The 26573-nt window shown below is 40.2% G+C and overlaps 1 protein-coding gene across 4 annotated transcripts in view; it reads left to right on the top strand.

The window, feature by feature from the left end:
* Positions 1–26573, top strand: part of R3HDM1 (R3H domain containing 1) — a 145084-nt gene that overhangs the window by 32502 nt on the left and 86009 nt on the right. For 2 of the 4 annotated variants that reach the window (XM_080667245.1, XM_080667244.1), the window contains 9 exons: positions 6323–6382; positions 6472–6612; positions 10078–10186; positions 10278–10373; positions 15409–15446; positions 15531–15581; positions 15683–15909; positions 18193–18447; positions 21358–21509. In XM_080667245.1, coding sequence (XP_080523371.1) covers positions 6323–6382; positions 6472–6612; positions 10078–10186; positions 10278–10373; positions 15409–15446; positions 15531–15581; positions 15683–15909; positions 18193–18447; positions 21358–21509 — 1129 coding nt within the window. The remainder of the gene's footprint in view (positions 1–6322; positions 6383–6471; positions 6613–10077; positions 10187–10277; positions 10374–15408; positions 15447–15530; positions 15582–15682; positions 15910–18192; positions 18448–21357; positions 21510–26573) is intronic. The other 2 variants (XM_080667247.1, XM_080667246.1) reach the window with 1 other exon arrangement.

Below are 26573 nucleotides of genomic sequence, written 5' to 3'. Positions count from 1 at the left end.
GGAAGGTGTCACTGAAAAATAATACCCCAGGTGAGTCTTGAAATCAGAGTGCTTTAAATGGGAACTATCTATACAGAGAAGCATGAGAAAGGCATTCCAGGTAGAGGTAAAGAGCACTGCCAAGGCATAGTAGTGTGTGAGGGGAAGTGATATACTTAAAGAAAGACAAGGTTGTACACACTGGCTCTAGCAGGGAGGTATGTGGCAAATAATTCTAGAAAGTGATGGGGAAGTAATTATTAGCTATTTTAACAAGCTGTTTCATATGAAGGAAGATTGTGGAAACTAGAACTCAGAGGTTTGAGGAATAAGGGAGAAGGTAGAATACGTAAGTCATTTGAGTAAAACAAGATAGGATCCTAAACAAGCAGAAATTTTCATTCTGCTAAACCTATAGGAGACATCAATAAGGACCAAGACTAGAAATCTATTTTTATACATTTCAAAATATTTTTCTATTATACAGTTCTGTTTTCCTCCACATATAAATGCAAAGGTTTTTTATCTGCATATGAATTTTTAAATTATAAAATTTAATGGGCTTTTAATATACTCACAGATATGTGCAACAACCATCACTATAGTCAATTATAGAAAGTTTTCATCACCCAAAAAAGAAACCCATGCCCTGAGTGCTAATCAAGCTTGTTTGTACAGATTTCCCTGGTTTGGACATCGCATATGAATTGTGTGTATGTGTGTGTTTTCCTGTGACTAGTGTCATTCCCTTAGCATAATATTTTTATGGTTTATCCATGTTGTAGCATGTATCAGTACTTTATGCTTTCTATGTATGCCTGCTGTTTAGGTCAGGCACAGGAAACCAATTTACATACACTATTTTATGAATGCTGAATAAGTTGCCTGCCTCAGATCCCTTTTTTTTTTTCCCCTACAATCCTATCTAATAAAAGAGTAATATGCAAATTGACCATCACTCCAACACACAAGATGGCCGCCCCCATGTTGTCAAAGATGGTTGCCCCCATGTGGACACAAGATGGCTGCCACAAGATGGCCAGCAGGGGAAGGGCAGTTGGGGGTAACTGGGCCTGCAGGGGAGGGCAGTTGGGGGGAACCAGGACAGCAAGGGAAGGCAGTGAGGGGGACCAGGCCTGCAGGGGAGGGCAGTTAGGGGTGACCGGGCCAGCAGGGGAGATCAGTTAGGAGTGACCAGGCAGGCAAGGGAGGGCAGTTAGGGGTTACTGGGCCTGCAGGATAGGACAGTTGGGGGCGACCAGGCCTGCAGGGTAGGGCAGTTGGGGGCAACCAGGCCTGCCGGGTAGGGCAGTTGGGGGCCACCAGGCTGGCAGGGGAGGGCAGTTAGGAGCAATCTGGCCAGCAGGGGAGCAGTTAGGTGTCGATCAGGCTGGCAGGGGAGTGGTTAGGGAGTGATCAGACTGGCAGGCAGAAGCGGTTAGGGGCAATCAGGCAGGCAGGCGAGTGTTTGGGAGCCAGCAATCTTGGATTGTGAGAGGGGTCCCAGATTGGAGGGGTGCAGGCTGGGATGAGGGACACACACACACACACACACACACACACACACACACGTGCACAAATTTCATGCATCGGGCCTCTAGTTAGTGTATAAAAGATATACTTCAGATAACTATATAATAATCACTGTGATAAATGCTATTAAAGAAAAGTATTGAAGAAACAGTCTAAGAAAGAATATAAGAAGTCGTTTTAGACAAAGGAAACAGCATGTTCAAAGAAGCTAAGAAAGGAAGGAGTTCGGCATGTGCAGAGAGAAGCCAAGATGATAGGTCTTGTGAGGAAGAGCAGCAGATTAGGCTAAAGAAGTTGGCAAAGACCAGACTATGCCGGTCTGGTAAGTCACATTTCTGATGTTCAATTCTAACCTAAGAGCTGTGGAAACCTGTGGTAAATATTTAACCAAGGCAATGACATGTATTTACATGTATTTGTTTTGTTTTGTCTTTTTAATCTTTATTGTTGAGATTATTACAGATGTTCCTCTTTTTTCCCCCAATAGTTACCTTCCACTCGCTTCCCACTCCACCCCAGGCCCTCACCACTCTATTGTTTGTGTCCATGGGTAATGCATATATGCATATAAGATCTTTATCTAATCTCTTCCCACACACCCCCACACCTCCTTCTCTCTGAGAATTGTCAGTCTGTTCCATTTCCATGCCCCAGATTCTATTAGATTCACCAGTTTATTCTGCTCATCAGATTTTTTGTTTGATTTTTAGATTCAATTGTTGATAGATATGTATTTGTTGCCACTTCATTGTTCATATTTTTTGTCTTTACCTTTTTCTTTTTCCTCTTAAAGAATACCCTTCAGCATTTCATATAATACTGGTTTGGTGTTGATGAACTCCTTTAGCTTTTGCTTATCTGTGAAGCTCTATATCTGACCTTCAATTCTAAATGATAGCTTTGCTGGGTAGAGTAATCTTGGTTGTAGGTTCTTGCTATTCATCACTTTGAGTATTTCTTGTTACCCCTTCTGGCCTGCATAGTTTCTGTTGAGAAATCAGCTGACAGTCATATGGACACGCCCTTATAGGTAACTAACTGCTTTTCTCTTGCTGCTTTTAATATTCTCTCTTTGTCTTTTGCCCTTGGCATTTTAATTATGATGTGTCTTGGTGTCGTCCTCTTTGAGTTCTTCCTGTTTGGGGTTCTCTGTGCTTCCTGAACTTGTAAGTCTATTTTTTTCACCAGGTAGGGGAAGATTTCTGTCATTATTTCTTCTAATAGGTTTTCAATATCTTGCTCTCTCTCTTCTGGCACCCCCATAATTCGGATGTTGGTATGCTTGAAGTTGTCCCAGAGGCTCCTTACACTATCTTCATATTTTTGTATTATTTTTTCTTTTTGCTCTTCTGGTTGGGTGTTTTTTGCTTCCTCATATTTTAAATCATTGATTTGATTCTCAGGATCCTCTAGTATACTATTGAATCCCTGTATATTATTCTTTATTTCAGTCTGGTATGCTTAATTTCTGACTGGTCCTTTTCTCTTTTTTTGGCATTCTCACTAAGATTCTTGAAAGTCTCACTAAGTCCCTTGGAGATTTCTGGAAGATTCTTAAGTAACCTTATAACTGTGGTTTTGAACTCTATTCCCAGTAGTTTGCTTTCTTTCATTTCGTTCATTTGTGACCTGTTTCTTTGTCTCCACATTTTGGCTGCTTCCCTGTGTTTGTTTCTGTGTATTAGGTAGAGCTGCTGTCTCCTTGAGTTGATAGAGTGGCCTTTTATAGTAGATGTTCCATAGGGCCCAGTGGCTCAGCCTTCCCAATCACCTGAGGTGGTTTGTGGGCTGTGTGCACAGTCTTGTTGTATTTAAGCCTTCCTTGATTGCTGTTAGTGTCACTGAGAGGAATTGACCTCCAGGCCAATTGGCTGTAGGGACCAGCTAGGACTACAGTGGGAGAGTTGCTGTGCAGGAAATACTCTTATGGAGCAGGACTTGCTTCAGTGGGGCTTTGGTGTTCACTGAGTCTGCCCCTTGAGTGTGTTGCTTATGGATGTGAAGAGTTGTAATATGATGTGGTCTGACACTGACCACTGGATACACTGGCTCTTGGGTCTCCAGGGAGGTCAAAGTCAGCCACTGCCTGGGTCCACCCAGCAGGAGCTACAGAGAGATCTGCAGATTCCTCCTCTTTTTATCAGGTTTGGAAGTGCCCAGTTGAGGCCCAGCTTTGAAGCAAGGCAAGCTGGTGCTGGTGCTGGGTCTTGGGCCTTTTATTGATAGGTTTGGGGCTTCCTGACCCAGCTGCAGCTTGTTTGACAGGTTGTTAACCTGAGGTGCAAAAAAACAAAACCTTCAATTTTCAATGTATAACTTTGGTACACTAATAGCATTATCACATATCAAACAGATTATTTCATTTTTTACTTCACAACAAAAATACTCCAATTCCCACTTTACTTGTAAATTTCGATATTTGTCAGCAATTTTTCGTTTATTTTTACTACCACTTGATTTGGATAGAGACATGCTGAATACAAAGGGCTGAAGTAAATGAGTAATCATTAACATAAAGTAATAGGACATTTTAATAAAAATTAATATTTTTTCTTGAACATCAACTGACCAGACACTGAATTACTTCACAGATTCATAAGCCATCACCCAACTTTTATTTGCGTAACGCAAGTAAACCTATTTTTCTTGTTCTCTGAAAGCAAAATATTTTCTATTGCTCACACCAAACAAGTCAGTCCAAGACTAATGACATGGCAATTGGCTGCTAAAATATTCGCTGCTAATATTAGTGGAGAGAAATGGTGTACCTGCAAGTAAGGCGCATAAGGGAAATGAATGCAACACGATTATAGTAATTAGTCAACGTTGTATTTTGTTATTAATAATTATGTACAATAGGATATTGTAAAAATTAAGTTATGAAATTTTTATTAAAACGTTTCTTACATACCGTTATATTGGCTGGGCCGCAAAAATACTCGTTGTGGGCCAAAAGTTTCACATGCTTGCTTGTCTATTAGGTAGAATAGATTTGTGGGGAACAAAGGAAGATACGGAGATATAATAAACTACTGTTGTATTGTAGTTAAGCCACAGATCCTGATTGCAAGAATCCCAGGTACTGGCAGTGGAAATAGAAGAAAATAGGTAGCCGAAACCGGTTTGGCTCAGTGGATAGAGCGTCGGCCTGCGGACTGAAAGGTCCCAGGTTCAATTCCGGTCAAGGGCATGTACCTTGGTTGCGGGCACATCCCCAGTAGGGGGTGTGCAGGAGGCAGCTGATCGATGTTTCTCTCTCATCGATGTTTCTAACTCTCTATCCCTCTCCCTTCCTCTCTGTAAAAAATCAATAAAATATATTTAAAAAAATAAAAAGAAAGAAAATAGGTAGAAGGTAGATAAATTTTGCAGTTGTAATTAACTGCATGGGAATAGTAGACAAAAGGACTATCATGGGCCCAAACTGCTTCTAGTATAATATGGTGGGTGAAAGGTGGTGCCATTCAATGGATTGGGGAATACTAAACGTGGACCAAATTTGGGAGCAAAAATGAATGTTGCTTGAACTTGTATTAAAATGTAATCCTGTATTCAGCTTTAGATTTAAAATCACCAGGGTAGCATGTTTTTATCTAGGTTTTTCAACTAATATTTTAAAATGTATGGTCAAATAGTATTCAGTTTTATGATACTTCCTTTATTATGTAGTGGGAGGCTGATGTATAGAATTTTAGGCAACTTAAGCAGGGAGTATCGTCTCCTCTATTTGAATTTGTGAGGGATCTAAATAACTTTTATTTGGGCCCACCCGGTGTGGCTTAGTGGTTGAGCATCGACCCATGAAACAGGAGGTCACAATTCCATTTCCAGTAAGGTCACATGCCTGAATTGTGGGCTCAGTCCCCAGTAGGGGTCGTGAAGGAGGCAGCCCATCGATGATTCTCTCATCATTGATGTTTCTATCTCTCTCTCCCTTTCCCTTCCTCTCTCTGAAATCAATTAAAAAAAATTTTTTTAAGTCAATCAGTAAATAAGTAACGTTTATTTGGGAAGAAAACAATAACCTCTTGGCTTAGTTTTATTGATCTATAAAATTTGGGGTACACAATTAAATGATCTGTAAAGCTACTTCAAGCTTTAAGTTTCTATGAGGTTTTGTTTTGCTTTGTTTTGTTTTGTTTTGTTTTGTTCCCACATGCACATGAAACTTATACTGAACACAGAAATACTCTCTTGAGTCACGTTCTTGGTGAGTGAGCAAGGAGGTCCTTTGGGGAGGGGTGCCATTAATTTGCTACAGCCTAAGTGCACTAAATAAGCCCCTAGTGGTCTAAACAGGAGCACATGCAGATACTCACTGGAGTCTATTGTTTCTGGGGTGTTCAGCATGATAACACAATCATGCATCTATCTAAAGATGTCTGTTTTCCTGCTATCATCTCTCAGCTTTATTGAGTAATAAGGAAGTAAATACTAATATGCTCTTGTTATCCATATATATTTACAGAACAGAGTCTAGTATAGTGATAGTGGAGTCAAAATCTATTGCAAAAATGACAACATGTTCATAGTTGTTGAAGTTGGGTGATGGCTATATTAAAGTTCATTACACTGTTCCCTCTACATTTGTGTAGGCATGAAATTTTCCATAATAAAAATTTAAACTAAAATAAGTCATCTTTTATTTTTTTAAAAACATTACTTTTTTAGAAAGCATGTAAATATTTTAGCATCAAGCTTGTGGCAGTACTCAATGTACAGTTGTTAAGACAAATATTTAGTAGTATAAGTTCAACATTTATTATTTCAGTGTTAAATTTTACATATGAGTCTTCATATTTTGTTTCAGGGACAGAATGATGCTGTTGAAATTGGAACAAGAAATTTTAGATTTCATTGGTAATAATGAGTAAGTCCTGACATTTAACAAGAAAAAAAATTGTCATCACATTTCTCCTTGATTTACTAAATTCGTGTGTTTTTTTTTTCTACTTCTAGGTCTCCACGTAAGAAATTCCCCCCCATGACATCTTACCATAGGATGCTGTTACACAGAGTAGCCGCTTACTTTGGGTTAGACCACAATGTTGATCAGAGTGGGAAGTCTGTCATAGTAAACAAAACTAGCAATACAAGAATGTAAGTATTAAGAAATGTCGGTACACATTATATGTGTGTGTGACAGTACTTTTTCTTTTTACAGCACCTTTTACCTGAGGTTTTCCATATTTCTTAGCAACCTAATTAAGCTACATAGTAACCCTACACGATTGGATCAAAAAATACTTTTAGATCACTGGATTTAAAATGCACCAGTCTGGGGGACTCTTTCCCCCTCCCCACGTGGGAGTCTGTGCTTGTTCTTCAATAAATTTCACCTTTGCTATACAAAAATAAAATAAAATGCACTTCAGTCTGAACTGAAATGAGGTAGATGAATGAGGACTGGTTTTAAAAAGCAACAGCAAAAAAAAAAAACCCTCAAAGGTCATAATATCAGTGATGTTTGATAACCATTCTCTTACGGATTTTTACATTAATGTAATTTAGATAGCTATGTCCAACCTCAGGCAAACTGGGGGATGAGGGGGAGCAAATTTGGACACTATCACCTTTAATCATCTGTCAGTTTACCATCCTTTCCACTTCTGGTTTTGCTCCTTTTCTGCTATATATCTCCAGAAAGTGAGTCCATTCGTTAATAATGTTGTGTCCACCTTCTGGGCTATATATAATTTCCTAAGAAAAATTTTTAAGGAGTTAAGAAAAGCCATTTCCTTTATAAAGTGATAGCTGTATACTGTTGGTGAAATAGATCATCAGTGCTGGCATTTGGAAGCAAAAGGCCCTATGCAGAGGCACCTAAAACTATAACATCTACAAAACACCTCTTCTGCCTGTTTGTAAAGCTGATTCTAAAACAACTAATTGAGTTCAGCTGAAATTTATACTTTGGTGGTGATCTGCCCATCAATAGAATTTTCTGTATCAGTTTGTGTGATGACAATGAGTCTGTGGTATTGAGCAGCAGTCAACTACATATGCCATAAATAATGCAGTGTTCATTATTTTCCTGCCTTTGTTGAAGCTAGACTTCTCAGGGTCTGATCTATGAACCTTTTGGTTTGCATGGTTATATTTAATTCACTTATGTCCCACTAGAGGCCCAGTGCACGGGTAGGGCCCCTAGGCCTGGCCAGTGATCGGGGCCAATCAGGTTCCCTGCCTCCCCACCTACTCCTTCCCTCGCCACCCATGCACAGCCACCATGCGGTCCTGCCTCCTCCTTCCCTCACTCCCTCAGCGCCCCACCACCACAGCTGCCGCTGGTCGCCCACCATGTTCCATGCCGCCCTCCGGTGGTCAGTGCGTGTCATAGCGACTGATCGAACTCCTGGTCGAACCCCAAAGGGGACAATTTGCATTTTAGCCTTTTATTATATAGGATACCCTTATAGCTGCCATTTTGTTTGCTGAAACTATGTTGGTTTTCTTCTGTTTTAAATAGAATGTTGTCAACATAATAGATATATTGATGGAACTTAGTATTATTAAATGATTGTTCCTACAACTAAGATTAAATTAATGAAGATAAATGTCTTTGAAAGGGTCCTATCTTTCTTGGGGATTCAGTTTTACCTGCAAGTGTGAATCTGATTTAATTTTCCTATTCCCGTCCCTTAGTCTTTTTTAAATATCCCCATCAATTAGTCTTTTTCCAATTAGTTACATCATGGCTAATGTAGGATAGTAGCTATAGCATGAGTTGGACTGAAAGTGAATAGAACTCTAATTAATCTAACCAATACCTTTCCACATTACTCAGAACTGCTGGATACCCAATCACATGCACATTAGCAGGCATTTCAACTAACATTTCGACTGGTGACTCTCTAAGGTTTTCAATACAGTGTAACTTCAGTTATTTGAATGCTATGAATGATGCCAGAAAGCTTTAGGGTTTTCTTCATCAAGGTTTTCAGAAGTTTAGCTAAACACAGATATTTGTGATGTACTAAAAAAAGAATAGATCAGTAGCATAATTCTAACTAGACATTTGAATCACTGAAGTTACACTGTATTCTTGTATCTTCTGCAATATGAAGGTTATAAATCAGAAAACCTTAGAGATCTACTCCACATTGAATAAAAACAAACTTACCTTTTCCTCATAGGCAGATTACCCGCTCCAGCCTTGAACCAGTGGTGTTGTGGATGTCAACAACCCGGTGTCCACTGGGGTGTCTCAATGGAGCGGGAAGTTGGCGATTGCAGGGCAATAAATTCAGGCATCTATAAAAAAAAAAAAAAAAAAAAAAGAGGTAAGACAGTCTTAAGGTTAGCTGAAATGCCTGCTAATGCTATTTGGTGTGGGGATCCAGCTGCTCTTAGAAAAGTTGCCAGGCCGTTGGTTAAATCTTATAGTTCACTTTGGAATGACAGTCTCTCACCCAAGTACAAACTCCTTGAATAAGAAAATGTGACTTTAATTAGCTACAAAAATAATTTATATAAGTAAACAGGGCAATCATGTGACAGAAATAACAACATACTGCCATTGTCAGAACTACATAGACAATCTTTCAAACTCCTTAAAAAAAGCAATCTTTTTCTCATCAGTTTGTTCATGAAACTGTTTTCACCCTGTATTTTTCTCTTTAGTTCTGTAAATAATTTTACGTGGCAATCTGCTCTCTGTTTCACTTATTTAGTATATTTTTAAAAATTTGTTTTATTGATTTCAGAGAAGAGAAGGGAGCGGGGTGTGGGGGGGGGGGGAGAAACATCAACGATGGGAGAGAATCATGGATCAGCTGCCTCCTTCATGCCCCCTACTGGGGATTGAGCCATCAACCTCAGCATGTGCCCTGACTGGGACCTCCTGGTTCATAGGTCAGTGCTCAACCACTGAGCCACACTGGTCAGGCAACCACAAATATTTTATTACTTTCAATTATATAACACCAAACCCGGTACTATAGGAGTGTAACATGATACTGTATACTTTTATTTTGTCCTAGAACTTTTTCTTAGATGTAGAGGAGGCAATGCAAAGAGGACATACAGTCTTTGGGTCTTACATGGCAGCCTCCAACTATGGCTCAGTCATGGTCTTGCCTTTTGAACTTGGATGGTTACTTAAGTCATTTGAACCTGATTTCTAAGTAATATTTATAATAATAACAAACTTCTAGTGGGTTTTTATTGTTTTAAGTGTTGTTTATTCATGTTCAGAATAACTCTATGAAGTAGGTAGACTGTAATTCCCATTTACAAATGAGGAAACTAAGGAATATAAAAGTTAAGTAACTTGTGTAAGTCCCGAAGCAACTAAATTGGTAAAGCTAAATATTTGAACCCAAGCAGTCTTATTCCAGAGCCCCCACTGTATTTCATATGGCCTTTCACAAATAACATTGAATAGTTAGTATTTTCTTGAAAGATTATTTTGAGGAGTTAATGAAATAACATAATTATCTATTAATAGCACCAGTGAGTGGTAACTTTTATTACTTCTGTTGCTTTTCATTAAATGTTATATTCACCCTTTCTGTAAATATTGTATATTATCTTTTTTTGTATCCTTGTTTTTGTTTTTTTTAGACCTGATCAGAAATTTAATGAACATATTAAGGATGATAAAGGTGAAGACTTTCAGAAACGATATATCCTCAAGAGAGATAACTCTAGCTTTGACAAAGATGATAACCAGGTAATTTAGCACAATTAGAGCATTTTTTATATGTACAGGACTTATAGCAGCAGATTATTTTCCCAAGAATGATTTGTTCTCTTTTCTTTAGATAAGAATACGTTTGAAAGATGATAGAAGAAGCAAATCTATAGAAGAAAGAGAAGAAGAGTACCAGAGAGCTAGAGACCGTATATTTTCCCAAGATGTATGTATTGTTCTATTTAGCTCTTCATGTTAGAATATATACTAATTGTATTATAGGGGCTCACTCCTCCCTTAATCTGCTGATCACATTTTTAACCACATTTGTTACATATCAAGTTACCTTTTAGAAATATTCTATTTTATTCATTTTAATAACTTAATAGTATATAAAATACTATATTGCAGCAGTTACATAAGTTTTTCAAAAGTTAATAGCAGATCAACTACAGGACTAATATTCTGAACTGAGTATATCTATATATATAAAAGCCTAAGCGATCATTATGACCCGTCAACCAAATAACCGGTTGACTGGTTGCTATGATGCGCACTGACCACCAGGGGGCAGGTATTCAATGCAGGAGCTGTCCCCTGGTGGTCAGTGCCCTCCCACAGCGGGAGCACTGCTCAGCTGGCCAGGTTCACGCCTGGTAGTGCAGCTGCGGCAGCACAAGCATCTCCCACCTCCGCGGCAGTGCTACTTAGCGGCGGCATCCGCAGGCGTAGCGGAGCCAGGATGAGTGGGAGCAGCGTGACACGCAGTCTGGGCTCGGGCTTCTCCCCAGCCGCCTGCCGCTTCGCACACTATTACATCCCTTGAAGGATGTCGGACTGCCGGTTTCAGCCCAACCTCCACAGGCCTATGGGGATCAGGCCAAAACCTGCAGTCTGACATTTCACTAGGGGTCCCAGATTGCGAGAGAGCGCACGCCAGGCTGAGGGACCCCACCGGTGCACAGATTCATGCACCAGACAACTAGTCTATACCAGTGGTCGGCAAACTCATTAGTCAACAGAGCCAAATATCAACAGTACAATGATTGAAATTTCTTTCGAGAGCCAAATTTTTTAAACTTAAACTTCTTCTAATGCCACTTCTTCAAAATAGACTTGCCCAGGCCGTGGTATTTTGTGGAAGAGCCACACTCAAGGGGCCAAAGAGCCGCATGTGGCTCACGAGCCGCAGTTTGCCGACCACAGGTCTATACTAATAAAAGGGTAATATGCTAATTAGATTGGATGTCTTCTGGACAAAGCCATGGTGGCGGGGGTCGAGGCAGAGGTGGTTAGGGGCAATCGGATCAGCAGGGGAGAACAGTTAGAGGTGATCAGGGCAGCAGGGGAGAGCAGTTAGGGGGTGATCAGGCCGGAAGGGGAGAGCAGTTAGGGGGTGATCAGGCCAGCAGGGGAAGGCAATTAGGGGGCGATCAATACAGCAGGGGAGGGCAGTTAGGGGGTGGTCAGGATGGTAGGGGAGCGGTTAGGGGGCGATCAGACCAGCAGGGGAGTAGTTAGGGGGTGATCACGCCAGTAGGCAGAGGCGGTTAGGGGCAATCAGGCCGGCAAGCAGAGGTGGTTAGGGGCGTTCAGGCAGGCAGGCAGGTGAGTGGTTAGGAGCCAGCGGTCCCAGAATGCGAGAGGGATGTCCAACTGCCAGTTTAGGCCCAATAAACCAGCAGTCAGACATCCCCCGAGGGGTCCCAAATTGGAGAGGGTGCAGTCCAGCCTAAGGGCCCCCCCATGCACGAATTGCTTGCACTGGGCCTCTAGTATATATATATATATATATATGCAAATAGACCAAATGGTGGAATAACTAAACAACCAGTCACTGTGACGTGCGCTGACCCCCAGAGGGCGTGCAAGGAACATGGCGGGCGTCTGCAGCAGGTGGCAGAGCATGGAACATGGCGGGCATCGGCCGCGGCAGGATGGTGGAGTAAGTGAGTGGGGGCGCCAGACCAAGGCAGCACGCCAGTCGCTGTCATCCAGGCAAGCCTCTGGTGGTTACTGAAAATTCTTTGCTCCCACTGGTGCTGGCCCTGCTCGCACCCACTGCCAGTACCAGAGCTGCCATTCACACCCGCAGCTGGCGCCCGGTGCTATCCACAATCGTTCAGCAGTGTCAGCAGGTGCGAGTGGTGGCTGCCGGCCCTGATTGCCCCTCAGGGCTTCTCCACCTCCCCCTGCTCTTGAGGGGCAATCGGGGCCAGCAGCTGCCTCTCAAACCACTGTGGGGACAGCCCCACTTGCACCTGCTTCTAGTGCCAGAGCCGCCACTCGCACCTACTGCCAGCGTCAGCTCTGCTCACTCCCACAGCCAGCGCTGGAGCTACCGCTCGCACCTGCTGCTGGCACCTGATGATGGGCCCAATCACTCGGCACCATCAGCTGGTGCGAGCAGTGGCTGCCTGCCCCGATCGCCCCTGAGGGCTTCCCCCATCTCCCCCCTGCTCCTGCAGGGTGATTGGGGCAGAGGCTGCTGCTCACATTCGCTGACAGCACCGGCCCTCCTCGCACCTGCTGCTGGCACCGGTCCCAGTTGTTCCACGCCGTCAGCGGGTGCGAGTGGCACCGGCACTATCAGTGCCTGGGAGGGGCATTGGAAGCAGGGCTGCTGGCAGATGGGACCAGGGGCCGCAGTAGGAGGGGCCAGGCTGGGGCGCAAAGGATGGGCCGAGACATGCCCCTTCCCTGCTGCAGCCTTGCGGCCCACAGTTCCTTTCAAGGTGCATGAATTTGTGCACTGGGCCCCCAGTAGTTTTTATATTTTTTTCTTCCAGGTTTGAGATTTTTAGAATAACTTGTTCTTATAATAAAGCTAATTGATTTTTTTAAATTAATATTCGTTTTCCACTTTTTAAGTGATTATATGAAAGACATCTTTTAAGTGGCTAGTTAATTTATGCAGATACTCGAGAAGAAAATCGGTTTGGTTTTACCAATATCTGTTAAGCATCTGTTTTGTGTGGTACTAGTTACTATTCAAGGATATAATGAACATGTATAGTTTGTGTTAACACTGCCAGAGATGGAAATTTCCTCTATATTAAAAAAAAACAACACAGTACATAACATTAAAATCTAGACTAACAGTTAAGAATTTACAATATTTATTCAACAAATTTTATTGAGCACCCATAGTAGGTGCTATGCTGGGCATAGTAGAGCATAACCATGGATAGTTACTGCAATAATTTTTTCCCCAAAACAGCTTTTATATGGTAGATAGTATCATTACTTTTGTTTTATAGGTAAAGAAATTGAGGCTCCAGGAGACGAAGTAAAATAGTCAAATATCATACAGCTATAAAATAACAGAATTGGGATTTCAACCAAGGTTTTCTGAATTCAGAGCCTAAATGAGATATATTTCTGTCTAGTTTATAAGCGATATATGGTCTTTACCCTTGATGAGTAGCCGGACAATGGCAATGTGGTGTGTGATTTGTGTAGAGGCATAAAGGTAAAATAAGGACCTAGCAGAGAAGCACCATATACCATAGCTGAGGAATGAGAGAGAGTTAGCTTCCAAGAGGAGACCTGAAGGACTAAAGTGTTCCAAGTAGAGGGTCAATATTTGCAGAGGCCCAGTGATGAAGGACAATTTGACAATGAGGAATTGAAAGATTCAGAATACTTGCATTTTAGCTAGATGACACAGGAAAAGAGGAAAGTTTAGATTGGACAAACAAGCAGAGGGCAGATGATCCTAAAAGCTAGTTCAGGTAGGTGGGTTTTTACCTAGAGCAGAGGTCAGCAAAGTTTTTCTTATAAAGGGCCAGATCATAAATATTTTAGACTTTCTTAAGCCATATAGTCTTTATTGCATCAACTGAAATCAGCCTTTTTAATGTGAAAGCAGCTATAGACAGTACATAAGGAATGAGCATGGCTGTGTTTCAGTAAAATTTTATTTGCAAAACATGTCTGACCATAGTTTAGTGACTTCTGGTCTGGTGGCTGAAAATCTAGTTAGAAGACTGTTGTTAATAATACAAACAAAAATGATGGTTGCCTGAGCTAGATTCATAGCATGACAAAAGCTGTGTTGAGGCATAGCTGCTTGTTCACTGCTACAGCAACAGCCATAGCTGAGGAATGAGAGAGTTAGCTTCACCTGACAGGTAAAGTACAAGTGATCAAAATATTTGGTTAGTGAATGAGGTGGAATCTACAGACTGGTGTATACCTTGAATATCCTCCTATATAATAATCCAATATAATAAAGAGGTAATATGCAAATTAACCCTCACACCATCACAAGATGGCTGCACCCACAGCGGATGCAGGGTTTCCATAATGAGCGATCAGCAGGGACCTGAGGCTGCATGGTGCCGGGCTTGACGGGGGACCTCAGGCAGCACCCCCAGCCCTGCGGGGCTTGACAGGGGAACTCATGCTGCGCCCCCCACCCAACGAGGCTTGACAGGCGACCTCAAGGCGTGCCCCCTGCCCCAGTGCCAGGCTGGGGGACCTCAGGCCGTGCCCCCTGTCCAGCAGGGCTTGACGGGGGTCCTCAGGCCACACCCCTGCCCCAGCACCAGGCCAGGGGCCTAAGGGTGCACTAGAGGACCTGAGGCTACACTTCTGCCCCAGCAAGGCTTGACAGGGGACCTGAGGCTGCGCCCTCCCCCCCGCCAACCCGGTGGGGCTTGATGGGGATTGGGCCGGCCAGGTCTGGATCTCGCCTAGTGGGGGTGGGGCCGGCCAGGTCTGGGTCTTGCCCAATGTGGTGGGGGCCAGCCGGGTCTGGGTCTCACGTGATTTTGAGGCACGCGCAGGTGGGCGGGGACTTGACTCTGGGTCCCGCGGCAAGCCCCAAACTCTGACAAGAGGAAGAATTTCATATACATTTTACTAATTTTCTTTCATCTCTGACACTTCATTATAGAGAAAGGGCAAATAGCAATATTTAAATATTTTCTCTAATTCCCTTTTAATGTGCATGAATTTTGTGCACTGGGCCACAAGTATAATAATAATAATGGGTTCATTTATTTGGAAGAGAATATTTTAATTTCAAATTAATTTGTACCATAAAAATGAATGGCTACAAGCATTGTGTTACCAAGCCAAAATAAAAGCCAGTATCATCTATTTGTGTACGTTTATCACCATGTGGATTTTGTGGGGGGGAAGGTTGGGGATACTTTTTAAATATTATTACACATGACTTTTGTTGTCATCATTGGTTTAGAGATGGCATTGTATTTGGCAAAAGCTCAACTTTATATATCGGTTCTTTTTTCTAGTCCCTGTGTTCCCAAGAGAATTATATTCTTGACAAAAGGTGAGGAAATTTTTTAACATTTGTTTTGGTAACACTCTGACTGATGCTAATAGAAATAAAAATGTCTTATTAAAATGCCAACAGAATCCAAGATGAGGATGCCAGTAGTACCCAGCAGAGACGCCAGATATTTAGGTATTGTAAGCATGCTTTCATACAGTATTGAAAAATTAAAGCATTTTTTCTTTTCATTTTTGTCTCTATTCGCTTTTCAAAGTTTTATTTCTAAATTACAGAGTTAATAAAGATGCTTCAGGGAGATCAACAAATAGCCATCAAAGCAGCACTGAGAATGAGCTGAAGTACTCTGAGCCACGGCCCTGGAGCAGCACAGATTCAGACAGCTCTCTCCGCAACTTTAAACCCGCTGTAACCAAAGCCAGCAGCTTCAGTGGAATTTCTGTCCTGACAAGGGGTGATAGTTCTGGAAGCAGCAAAAGCATAAGTAGGCTTTCGAAAGCAGGTATAAATATCTGTCTAGAACTGTGCAGTCAAAACATTAGTTTCCCTAATGTTGTCTGAGTTCTTTATGTTTCATACGGTTTATATAACTATCCTAAAATATAAAATTCCTATCAGCTGTGCATTGAGCACTTTCAAAGAACTTAAAAGATAATGTTTATTGTCATTAAGATTCATTCTCTATTGTGACATAAACTTAATCATGTTGGTTCAATGAAATGTCATCTCTTGTTTGAGTACCCAGAGGTGGTTGGAAATTCTTCATTGCTTATAGTTGGAAGGGGTTGGTTTCTCACATAGTATTACCTAATATTGATTGCATTTTCAGCTAATACTATCAATTATTGATTGGATTTTTTATGATAAAGTTCTTCATTTGACACTAAAAAATGAATAAAATTACTGAGAAGTTTTTGAAAAACTTAAAACTAAAGAAAAATAATACGATGTAATTGTCATGAATGAGTGGAGATTTTAATAACATCCTCATTCTTTTAGCTTCTTTGCATTTAGAGCACATAACATTTAGGCTCATAACATTTTCTCTTTTCGATTTCACGAACTGGCTTCAATACGAAGAAAGCTCTCAGGATTCTTGTAGATCCTTATTTTTATCCCAAAATAAGCAAGAACATCAGCTGAAGTTTCTCCCTCTCTTTAGCCCAGGGGTGGGCAAACTTTTTGACTCGAGGGCCACAATAGGTTCTTAAACTGGACCGTAGGGCCAGAACAAAAGCGTGGATGGAGTGTTTGTGTGAACTAATATAAATTCAAAGTAAAGGAGCTGAGGGGAGAGCAAGAGAACCCTCCGCTCTTTCGGCTCTGCGGGCCGGATACAACAGCCGAACGGGCGCGGGCCATAGTTTGCCCAGGGCTGCTTTAGCCTATTTGGGTCAACCTAAACAATTGGTTTTGTACAGATAGCAATTGAAGGGAGAGGTGTGTATTTGAAAGTGACAGTATTTTTTAATCCCTGACTCTAGTCATTGCTTTAAATATTAAGGCTTGCAAATTGCACTTGTCACATTTTTAACTTATATTGTAGCTATCACTAGTAAAAATGTCTTGGTATATATGATAGAATATTGCTAAAAATAGGTAAGTTTTATGAATAGAAGAAATATGCATATGTACCAAATATGCATTTATTTGAAAAATGCCCACAAAGTCTTCATAACAGAAAAAAATAATCATGTATCGTGAGAACATCATTCAGACACTGCCAAATTAAAACATTTTAAGAACATGTACTATTTATTTATTATCTGTGTTATTTTTAGAGATAAAAAGAAATATTATTTAACTCAATAGGAAAAAATATATTTTATATAGTTCTGGTCAATAGTCATTTTGGCACAACTTAAAATAGAAGTTGTCCTTCAGAGAAAGTCTGTATTGTGTACTCATATTTGTTTATTTTATTTATTAAAGATTAATTCTCCATCCCAGAGTAAACTGTTTTTCAAAACTTGATTAACAATATACATTATCAAAATCTTTTTTTTCTTTTTTTATTTATTCACCTTTAGCTATTATACTGAAAGTCAGTGACATTTTCTATTTCAGTGTAATAAAAAATGAAATCAACTGCAGGCATAAAAGCAGTTAAAAATAAATAAATTATCAAATTATTTTAATGAGTACAGTGAGAAATAAATTTTAGCTAATGCTAATATAAGTAATTGGATATTTTTCATGCTATCTTTGCCCCTAGATATGATAAAAAATTGAGAGATGACTTTACATTATAGGAAAATGCTGTAATTATGAGCTGAAAATGAAAGTCTTAATGAAACTTGACAAGTGTTTCTCTTGCTAGAGAATTTATCTTTTATTTTTAATTCCTACACTACTAATTTTTCTGTGTTCTTATAGATAAGGGGTTTCTGATATAAGAGGCTTTGGGCATTTGGCTGTGCTAAGTTCTTTTCCCTGTGGGAAAATTATAATCTGTATATTCCTAGATGTTAATTTGAAAGGTAAAATGTATAAAACTTTGTTGTCTTGGGTAATGTGCTTTTTGTGACTGTCTGTAGCTGGTGTTATTATAAACATGCTAGTTGCATGCTTTAGCCATGTCTTTAACAACTTGAGTTACCAGTTTGCCGTACTAAACTTGTTTACTGCGGGGAGGGAAAGCAAGATTGTACAGTAAATCAAAAATAACCAATGCCTTTATGTGGTAACTACATGTTATGCAATGTGAATTTTATTGTTACATATTTAAAACCTGCATTTTTGTATGAGGTTTAAAAAATCCATATTTTTCATTACTCCTCCCTAGGTTCTGAGTCTTCTGGTAGTGTAGGGTCATCTACGGGCTCTCTTTCTCACATCCAGCAGCCTCTTCCAGGTACAGCTCTCAGCCAGTCTTCTCATGGCGCACCTGTCGTCTATCCAACTGTCAGCACTCATAGTTCTCTTTCCTTTGATGGTGGCCTAAATGGGCAAGTCGCATCTCCTAGCACTAGCTTCTTTTTGCTTCCCTTGGAAGCGGCAGGCATACCACCTGGCAGTATTCTGATCAACCCACAAACAGGTTGGTATCCCAAAAAAAGGTGTTTATTTCAATTGAGATATCAGGAGTTATCTGAAAATTAAAGAATACATGTTAAATCTAATGTCTGTAAATGTGTTGTTAGCTATTTATTTCTCATACGTAATTAGCACTTTTCCTAGAATAAAATTTTTCCTTTAATAAACACACTTATGCTAGAAATATGTTAAAGGACATATTTATATCAGAAAGTATTTTTCTTGTTATGACATCTTTTATGCCAAATAATGGCCTAACTGTGACTAAAAACAACTCATTTCCTAGAAATGAGACAACCACCTTTGAAAGAGCTTTATTTGATTAACTTTTGATAGAAGGAGTTTTATTGGATTAAAGCTTTATTCTGGGAAAATAGTATGCATTTAATGAAGAAGAAAGTTAGAATGAGGTGGAAAGAACATGTAAGTAATTGTCCTTCAGAATATGCTCATTGTTTTCTGCTGAGGAAAAGCTAAAGGAGATCTTATTAGTAAAAGAAAATAGGTAGTCACTATGAATTAATATTGACAACACACATTCTTTGCAATTAGAAAATGGTTTGCATATACTGAGCATTTACTGGGTGTCATATACTGTATTAAGTGCTTTAAATGCATTATGACAACCCTGTTGGTAGGTTAAATTCTCATTTACAGATAGGGAAACAACCTCTGAGAGATACACTTATAATACATTTCATTATGTCCATTGTCAAAAATGGCTTATGTAGAAAAAAGGTGATCTTTTAAAAGATCACAAGAAGTCTTGGTCTCTCTTCAAAACAACATAGCCCAGTTATTTGGTAAAATAATGAAAACCTACAGTGTTTGATAACCTTCCTTAAAAATTGACAAACTTAGCTGATGTGGTCACATCAAGATGGTAGTAGTCGAGCAAGGTAGATACAGGTGAGAGTGTCAGGGTCGCTGAGTGTTCCTTTTGTTGTAGAGAAATCCGTGGCTTTGAATTCATTGCTTTCAGATTTCATTTGTATTTCTTTTTTTTTTTTAAGATAAAAGTATTCAAACATCCATTCCTATACAAGAATTGAATTAACATAAATAACTGACTCTTTAGAAATTCAGGTTTTGCTTAATAACAATTATCTTCTTAGCCTTCAGGTTTATTATATTATTAAATTTCCTATTTCCTGGTGCAGGATGTAAGATGATTTAATATTTCACTATTCCCTATTCTTTTTCATTCAAAACACATCAGTTAATATATTTTTGGTAACATGATTGATTCTATTGAGTAGAGAATAATAGAGTAAGGAACTAGTCAATCTGAAATTAAATTGTATTCTTCATTTTAAATGAGTTCAAAAGTGATTTCTTTGCATATTTTCAAAATGAACAATCAGCAAATATCCAGCATGACTTGTTTTTAGTTATTTATAACCAACACATAAATTGTCAGAAAACTAACTGATAAAAATAATTTGACTTTGGAGGACTTTTCCCACTTTAGCAATGGCTCAGTGGATTCTTCTCTTCCAAATATTGTTTTATGTCATAGGTTTTTAAAAAATAGGGATTTATCATGGAAGAAATTATGTTTTGAAGGCAATGTAAGAAGCTATTATTCAAACTTCTCTTATTTTCTTCTGTATTATTCCCATACTAAATGGGTATCATAGTCAGTGTCAATTTATTTCTTTTAAAAAAATATTATCTAGTGTATAGTGAGGAAAAATACTAATCTTTGAATCTATATATGTATTTTAAAAAGTCTGAAAGAAGGTATCCAAATAGTTAACGATAAGATTATGGGGGATTTATTTTCTTTTTTATCTCTATTTGTTGGTTATTTTCCCACAATAAAAATATTAGAAAAAGTTGTTTAGAATGTGTGTAGCGAAAGAGTAAAATTTACTCAGTAACTTAAAATATCCCTCTGATAATTAGTAAGCACTGAAACCAAGCCTCAGAATCCATATTAAAGCTCTCTCTAGTTTTCTCTTTTACCTATCAATAAATCTCACTGAAATTAAAAACGATTATTTTAGAAAATAATTTAGAATTTAAAAATTATTTACCATTTTTAACAAGTTAGAAACTACAAAATAAGGCCACTGCCATCAAGTCTATGTTTAAAATCGAAGCTGTCAACCATTTAAATTTTTATTCAGTTTTAATTTTATTAGTTAAATATACACAAAGTGGCCTGTAAATTAGCTATTTCCCACCACCTAATCAAGGCTAATTAATAATGTTCTAGTATCCCAAAGTAAAGCATTTTGTTCTTGAAACTGAAATGTATTGCAGCACTAAAGCACCACAATCTTGTAACTAAACTCTAGAGCAGGGGTGGGCAAATTTTTGACTTGAGGGCCACAATGGGTTCTTAAACTGGACCAGAGGGCCAGAACAAAAGCATGGATGGAGTGTTTGTGTGAACTAATATAAATTCAAAGTAAAGGAACTGAGGGGAGAGCAAGAGAACCCTCCGCTCTTTCGGCTCCGCGGGCCAGATAGAACAGCCAAACGGGCCGGATCCGGCCCGCGGGCTGTAGTTTCCCACGGCTGCTCTAGAGCAAGATGTATTCAGAAGCCAGAGGCTTTCAGAAAATAATGTGTATTATAAAATAAACTTGAGTAAATTCTGGAGTAGCAGCCTTACAATAAAACACTGCAGAAACTTTGGAATATTTACTGTAAGTGGGAAAAATAAAGACTATCAATAGCTTCATATTAATAGCTTCAGACTTTGCCTCCTAAGCTAGGAAATAAAGACTATTAATAGCTTCAGACTTTGCCTCCTAAGCTAGGAAAATCTTTTGGTTTTCAAAAAATTGAGGCTTTGAAATTGTGACTAAGGATTGTAGACATGTACTGTAAATTTTTACTAGAATGGCCTATTTTCAAACTCTGTTGTAAATGAATTTTTTTTTCTTTGCTTTACATTTTTTAGGTCAGCCCTTCATAAACCCAGATGGGAGTCCAGTTGTGTATAATCCTCCTGTGACTCAACAGCCCATTAGAACCCAAGTGCCTGGACCTGCACAGCCACCTCTGCCACCACCACCACCTCAACAACAACCAGCTAATCACATTTTCTCACAGGTGCACATATCCACCATTACATAATGCTAAGTTCACCCGCCTTTGCATATTTGCAACTAAATTCACTAATTATAATTGAAGTAGCCCATGTAAGTATCTCTTAGAACTTTAATATTCTCCACCAGTGATGTCCCACTCACTACTTGTAGGAAGAGAGAGGTTAACTTCAAGGGCTTTTCAGCTGATAAATACAGAATATATATGGGGGGAAAGGGAATTTTGTATCTTATGAGCCTCTGGTGAGTATTTTATCCCTATTTCACAACAGGAAGAAAAGGACAAGAGCTATAAAAATAAAACTAGGATTGTTCATTATCCCAGTGATGAAAGTGTGTTGTTTTAAAATTCAACAGATCAGTAGTTTGAAGAATCTGAGTTGCTCAAGTTCTACACTAAAAATTTCACTAGTGAGAAAATGCAGAGTAATTTCTTGTGAAAGAAGTATGGTGATAAACTTGAACTAGAGAATTTTCGTTAGTTTTGCTCACAAATTATATCCTTTGTATTGTAGGGATGAAGAATATAATCCATTTGATAAAGTTATCAAATATTTTGAAGGGCTGAAAATAATTGTTCTTCTGGCAATTAACACTCCCAATACTGGGCAAGGCAGTTTATCTAAAGTAAATGGACATCAAGATTTTTGATGCATTCCTAAGACTATAAATATGAATTCATATATGTAGAGGAGATTGCCTGAAACTATTCCCAAAGACTCCCATATTCACTTCCCAACCCTGTTTGATTATATATACCCAGTTACTTATTAAACTACTTAAAACTCCCTCCCTATTCTTCTCTGCCTTAGCTTAATTTAACTTGATCCTAAAGTGTTTTTCTTTCATTTTGCTACCATGTGGTGGTTTTTGTAGCACTGTGTATTTCACTAGGAGCTTTAAAGGACTGATTTTCATTTTATTTAATTCAGTTAAAATAATGTTAGTCTGGTAGCTTCAAAAAATTCTAATGATTTATCTATGGTTATATACCTTTTAAAAATAACTTTGAAGACATATGTAAAACATAAGACAATAAAAAAAAAGTTGTTTAAAAAAATATAACTTTGGGAGAAACAAAGATGGCGGCATAGGTAAACACCTAAACTGCTGCCTCGCACAACAATTTCAAAACTACAACTAAAGACAAAACGGACAACCTCCAGAACCACAGGAAGGCTGGCTGAGTGGAAATTCTACAACTAGAAGGAAAGAGAAAAGCACACTGAGACTCAGAGGAGCTGCAGGAGGAAGAGGTACTGAGATGCGCAGGCGGAGAGGGCGGGCAACTGAGTACGCGGCTGGCTTTCTCAAGTGGGAGGGAGACAAAAGCTCTTGACTGCACTGAACTCTAGTTCCAGGCAAGACTCTGGGGACCCAAACTCATTCGGGAAGAAACTGGACTGTCTGGCAGCAGGCGGAACTTGAGGGTGGCTTTCTCTCAGAGGTACTTGCAGCGATTACCATGGGACACTGAGACACAGGGGCCTATTAGGGCAGGGCTGATGGGAAACCAATGCTGTCTGCTCCACCCTGAGACTCCGCCCCATCCAAGCTGAGCACAGAGGCTTTTGCAAGTCTTGTCTCATAAGGGTGTCTCCAGCACAGAAGTTCTCCCAGCATAGACACAGCTGATCCTCACAGCCAATTGGCCTGGAGGTCAATTCCTCCCAGTGATACCAACAACAGTCAATGCTTAACTACAATAAGACTGTGTACACAGCCCACAAAGGGGTGCACCAAGAGTGTCCACCTAGGGTAACTGGGGAGGCTAAGCCACTGGGCCCTATAGGACACCTAGCACACAAAGCCACTCTATCAACTCAGGGAAGCAGCCAAAATGCGGAGACAGAGAAACAGATCACAAATGACAGAAATGGAGGAAAGCAAACGACTGGATGTAGAGTTCAAAACCACGGTTATAAGGTTTTTCAAGAATTTTCTAGAAAAGGCCGATAAATTTAGAGACCATCAAGGATATGAAAAAGGACCAACTAGAAATTAAGCATACACTGACTGAAATAAAAAATATTATACAGAAATCTAACAGCAGACTAGAGGATCGCAAGAATCAAGTCAAAGATTTGAAATACAAAGAAGCAAAAAACACTCAAACGGAAAAGCAAAAAGAAAAAGGAATCCAAAAAAATGAAGATAGTGTAAGGAGCCTCTGGGACAACTTCAAGCGTACCAACATCAGAATTATGGGGGTGCCAGAAGAAGAGAGAGAGCAAGATACTGAAAACCTATTTGAAGAAATAATGACTGAAAACTTCCCCCACCTGGTGAAAGAAATAGACTTACAAGTCCAGGAAGCGCACACAACCCCAAACAAAAGGAATCCAAAGAGGACCACACCAAGACACATTATAATTAAAATGCCAAGAGCAAAAGACAAAGAATAATAAAAGCAGCAAGAGAAAAACAGTTTCCTACAAGGGAGCACCCATACGACTGTCAGCTGATTTCTCAACAGAAACTATGCAGGCCAGACGGGAGTGGCAAGAAATATTCAAAGTGATGAGTAGCAAGAACCTACAGCCAAGATTACTCTACCCAGCAAAGCTATCATTCAGAATTGAAGGTGAAATAAAGAGCTTCACAGATAAGAAAAAGCTAAAGGAGTTTATCACCACCAAACCAGTATTATATGAAATGCTGAAAGGTATTCTTTAAGAAGAGGAAGAAGAAGAAGAAAAAGGTAAAGATAAAAATTATGAACAACAAATACATATCTATCAACAAGTGAATCTAAACATCAAGTGAACAAAAAAATCTGATGAACAGAATAAACTGGTGAATATAATAGAATCAGGGGCATAGAAAGAGAGTGGACTGGAGAAACCAAGATGGCGGCATAGGTAAGCACCTAAACTGCTGCCTCGCACAACAATTTCAAAACTACAACTAAAAGACAGAACGGACACCATCCCGAACCACAGGAAAGCTGGCTGAGTGAAAATTCTACAACTAGAAGGAAAGATAAAAGCTCACAGAGAATTGGAGGTACGGCAAAGGGTCTTTGTGCGCGCAGAGAGGAAGGGCAGCTGAGAGCCTGGCTGACTTTCTCTGGCGGAAGGGGGAAGGGAGCCCCCGACCGCACTGAACCCCAGTTCTGACTGCACTGAACCCCAGTTCCGGGCGAGCCCCTGGGGACCCACGCTCTTGTGGGGGGAATCTGGACTCTCGGGCGGAGACTCCGGAGCCGGGGAAGGCGGAGGACTGAAAGCGCGCACGCGCCAGTGCACACAAAGGCTGCAGTGGTTGCCACAGGCTTTCCCTAGTGGAAGGGAGTCAGAGGCTCCTGAATGCACTGAGCCCCAGTTCTGACTGCACTGAACCCCGGTCCCAGGCGAGCCCCTGGGGACCCACGCTCTTGTGGGGGGAGTCTGGACTCTCGGGCGGAGACTCCGGAGCCGGGGAAGGCGGAGGACTGAAAGCACGCGCGCGCACGCCAGTGCGCACAAAGGCTGCGGAGGTTGCCACAGGCTTTCCCTAGTGGAAGGGAGTTGGAGGTTCCTGACTGCACTGAACCCCGGTTCCAGACGAGCCCCTGGGGACCCACGCTCTTGTGGGGGGAGTCTGGACTCTCGGGCAGAGACTCTGGAGCCAGGGAAGGTGGAGGTCTGAAGGCGCGCACGTGCGCGCAAGGGTAAGGCTGACAGGAAGCCAAGACTGAGACTCCACCCCATCCAAGCTGAGCACAGAGCCTATTGCAATTTGGCAAGTCTAATCCTATAAGGCTGTCTCCAGCACCGAACTTCTCCCAGCATAGACACAGCTGATCCTTACAGCCAACTGGCCTGGAGGTCAATTCTTCCCAGTGATACCAACAACAATCAAGACTTAATTACAACAAGGCTGTACACACAGTCCACAAAGGGGTGCACCAAGAGTGTCCACCTCAGGTTAACTGGGGAGGCAGACCCACTGGGCCCTATAGAACACCTAGCACACAAAGCCACTCTATCAACTCAGGGAAGCAGCCAAAATGCGGAGACAAAAAACAGATCACAAACGAAAGAAATGGAGGAAAGCAAACGACTGGATATAGAATTCAAAACCACGGTTATAAGGCTTTTTAAGAATATCCTAGAAAAGGCCGATAAATATAACAAGACCCTCGAAGATATGAAAAAGGACCAACTAGAAATTAAACATACACTGACTGAAATAAAAAATATTATACAGAGACCCAACAACAGACTAGAGGAACACAAAAATCAAGTCAAAGAATTGAAACACAAAGAAGCAAAAAACACACTCAACCGAAAAAGCAAAAAGCAAAAAAAAAATTCAAAAAGTTGAAGATAGTGTAAGAAGACTCTGGGACAACTTCAAGCGTACCAACATCAGAATTATGGGGGTGCCAGAAGAAGAGAGAGAGCAAGATACTGAAAACCTATTTGAAGAAATAATGACCGAAAATTTCCCCCACTTGGTGAAAGAAATAGACTTACAAGTCCAGGAAGCGCACAGAACCCCAAACAAAAGGAATCCAAAGAGGACCACACCAAGACACATCATAATTAAAATGCCAAGAGCAAAAGACAAAGAGAGAATATTAAAAGCAGCAAGAGAAAAACAGTTAATTACCTACAAGGGAGCACCCATACGACTGTCAGCTGATTTCTCAACAGAAACTATGCAGGCCAGACGGGAGTGGCAAGAAATTTTCAATGTGATGAATAGCAAGAACCTACAACCAAGATTACTCTACCCAGCAAAGCTATCATTCAGAATTGAAGGGAAGATAAAGAGCTTCACAGATAAGAAAAAGCTAAAGGAATTCATCACCACCAAACCAGTATTATATGAAATGCTGAAAGGTATTCTTAAAGAAGAGGAAGAAGAAAAAAGTAAAGAGAAAAATTATGAACAACAAATACATATCTATCAACAAGCGAACCTAAAAATCAAGTGAATTAAAAACCCGAGGAACAGAATAATCTGGTGAATATAATAGAATCAGGGGCATAGAAAGGGAGTGGACTGATAATTCTCAGGGGAAAAGGGTATGGGGGGGTTCATGAAGTGACTGGACAAAAATCATACACCTATGGATGAG

The sequence above is a fragment of the Plecotus auritus genome (genome assembly GCF_963455305.1).
Source record: "Plecotus auritus genome assembly, chromosome: 5".
Lineage (NCBI taxonomy): Eukaryota > Metazoa > Chordata > Mammalia > Chiroptera > Vespertilionidae > Plecotus > Plecotus auritus.
Note: the sequence above shows the minus strand (reverse complement) of the source record. Positions and strands in the feature narration are given on the sequence as shown.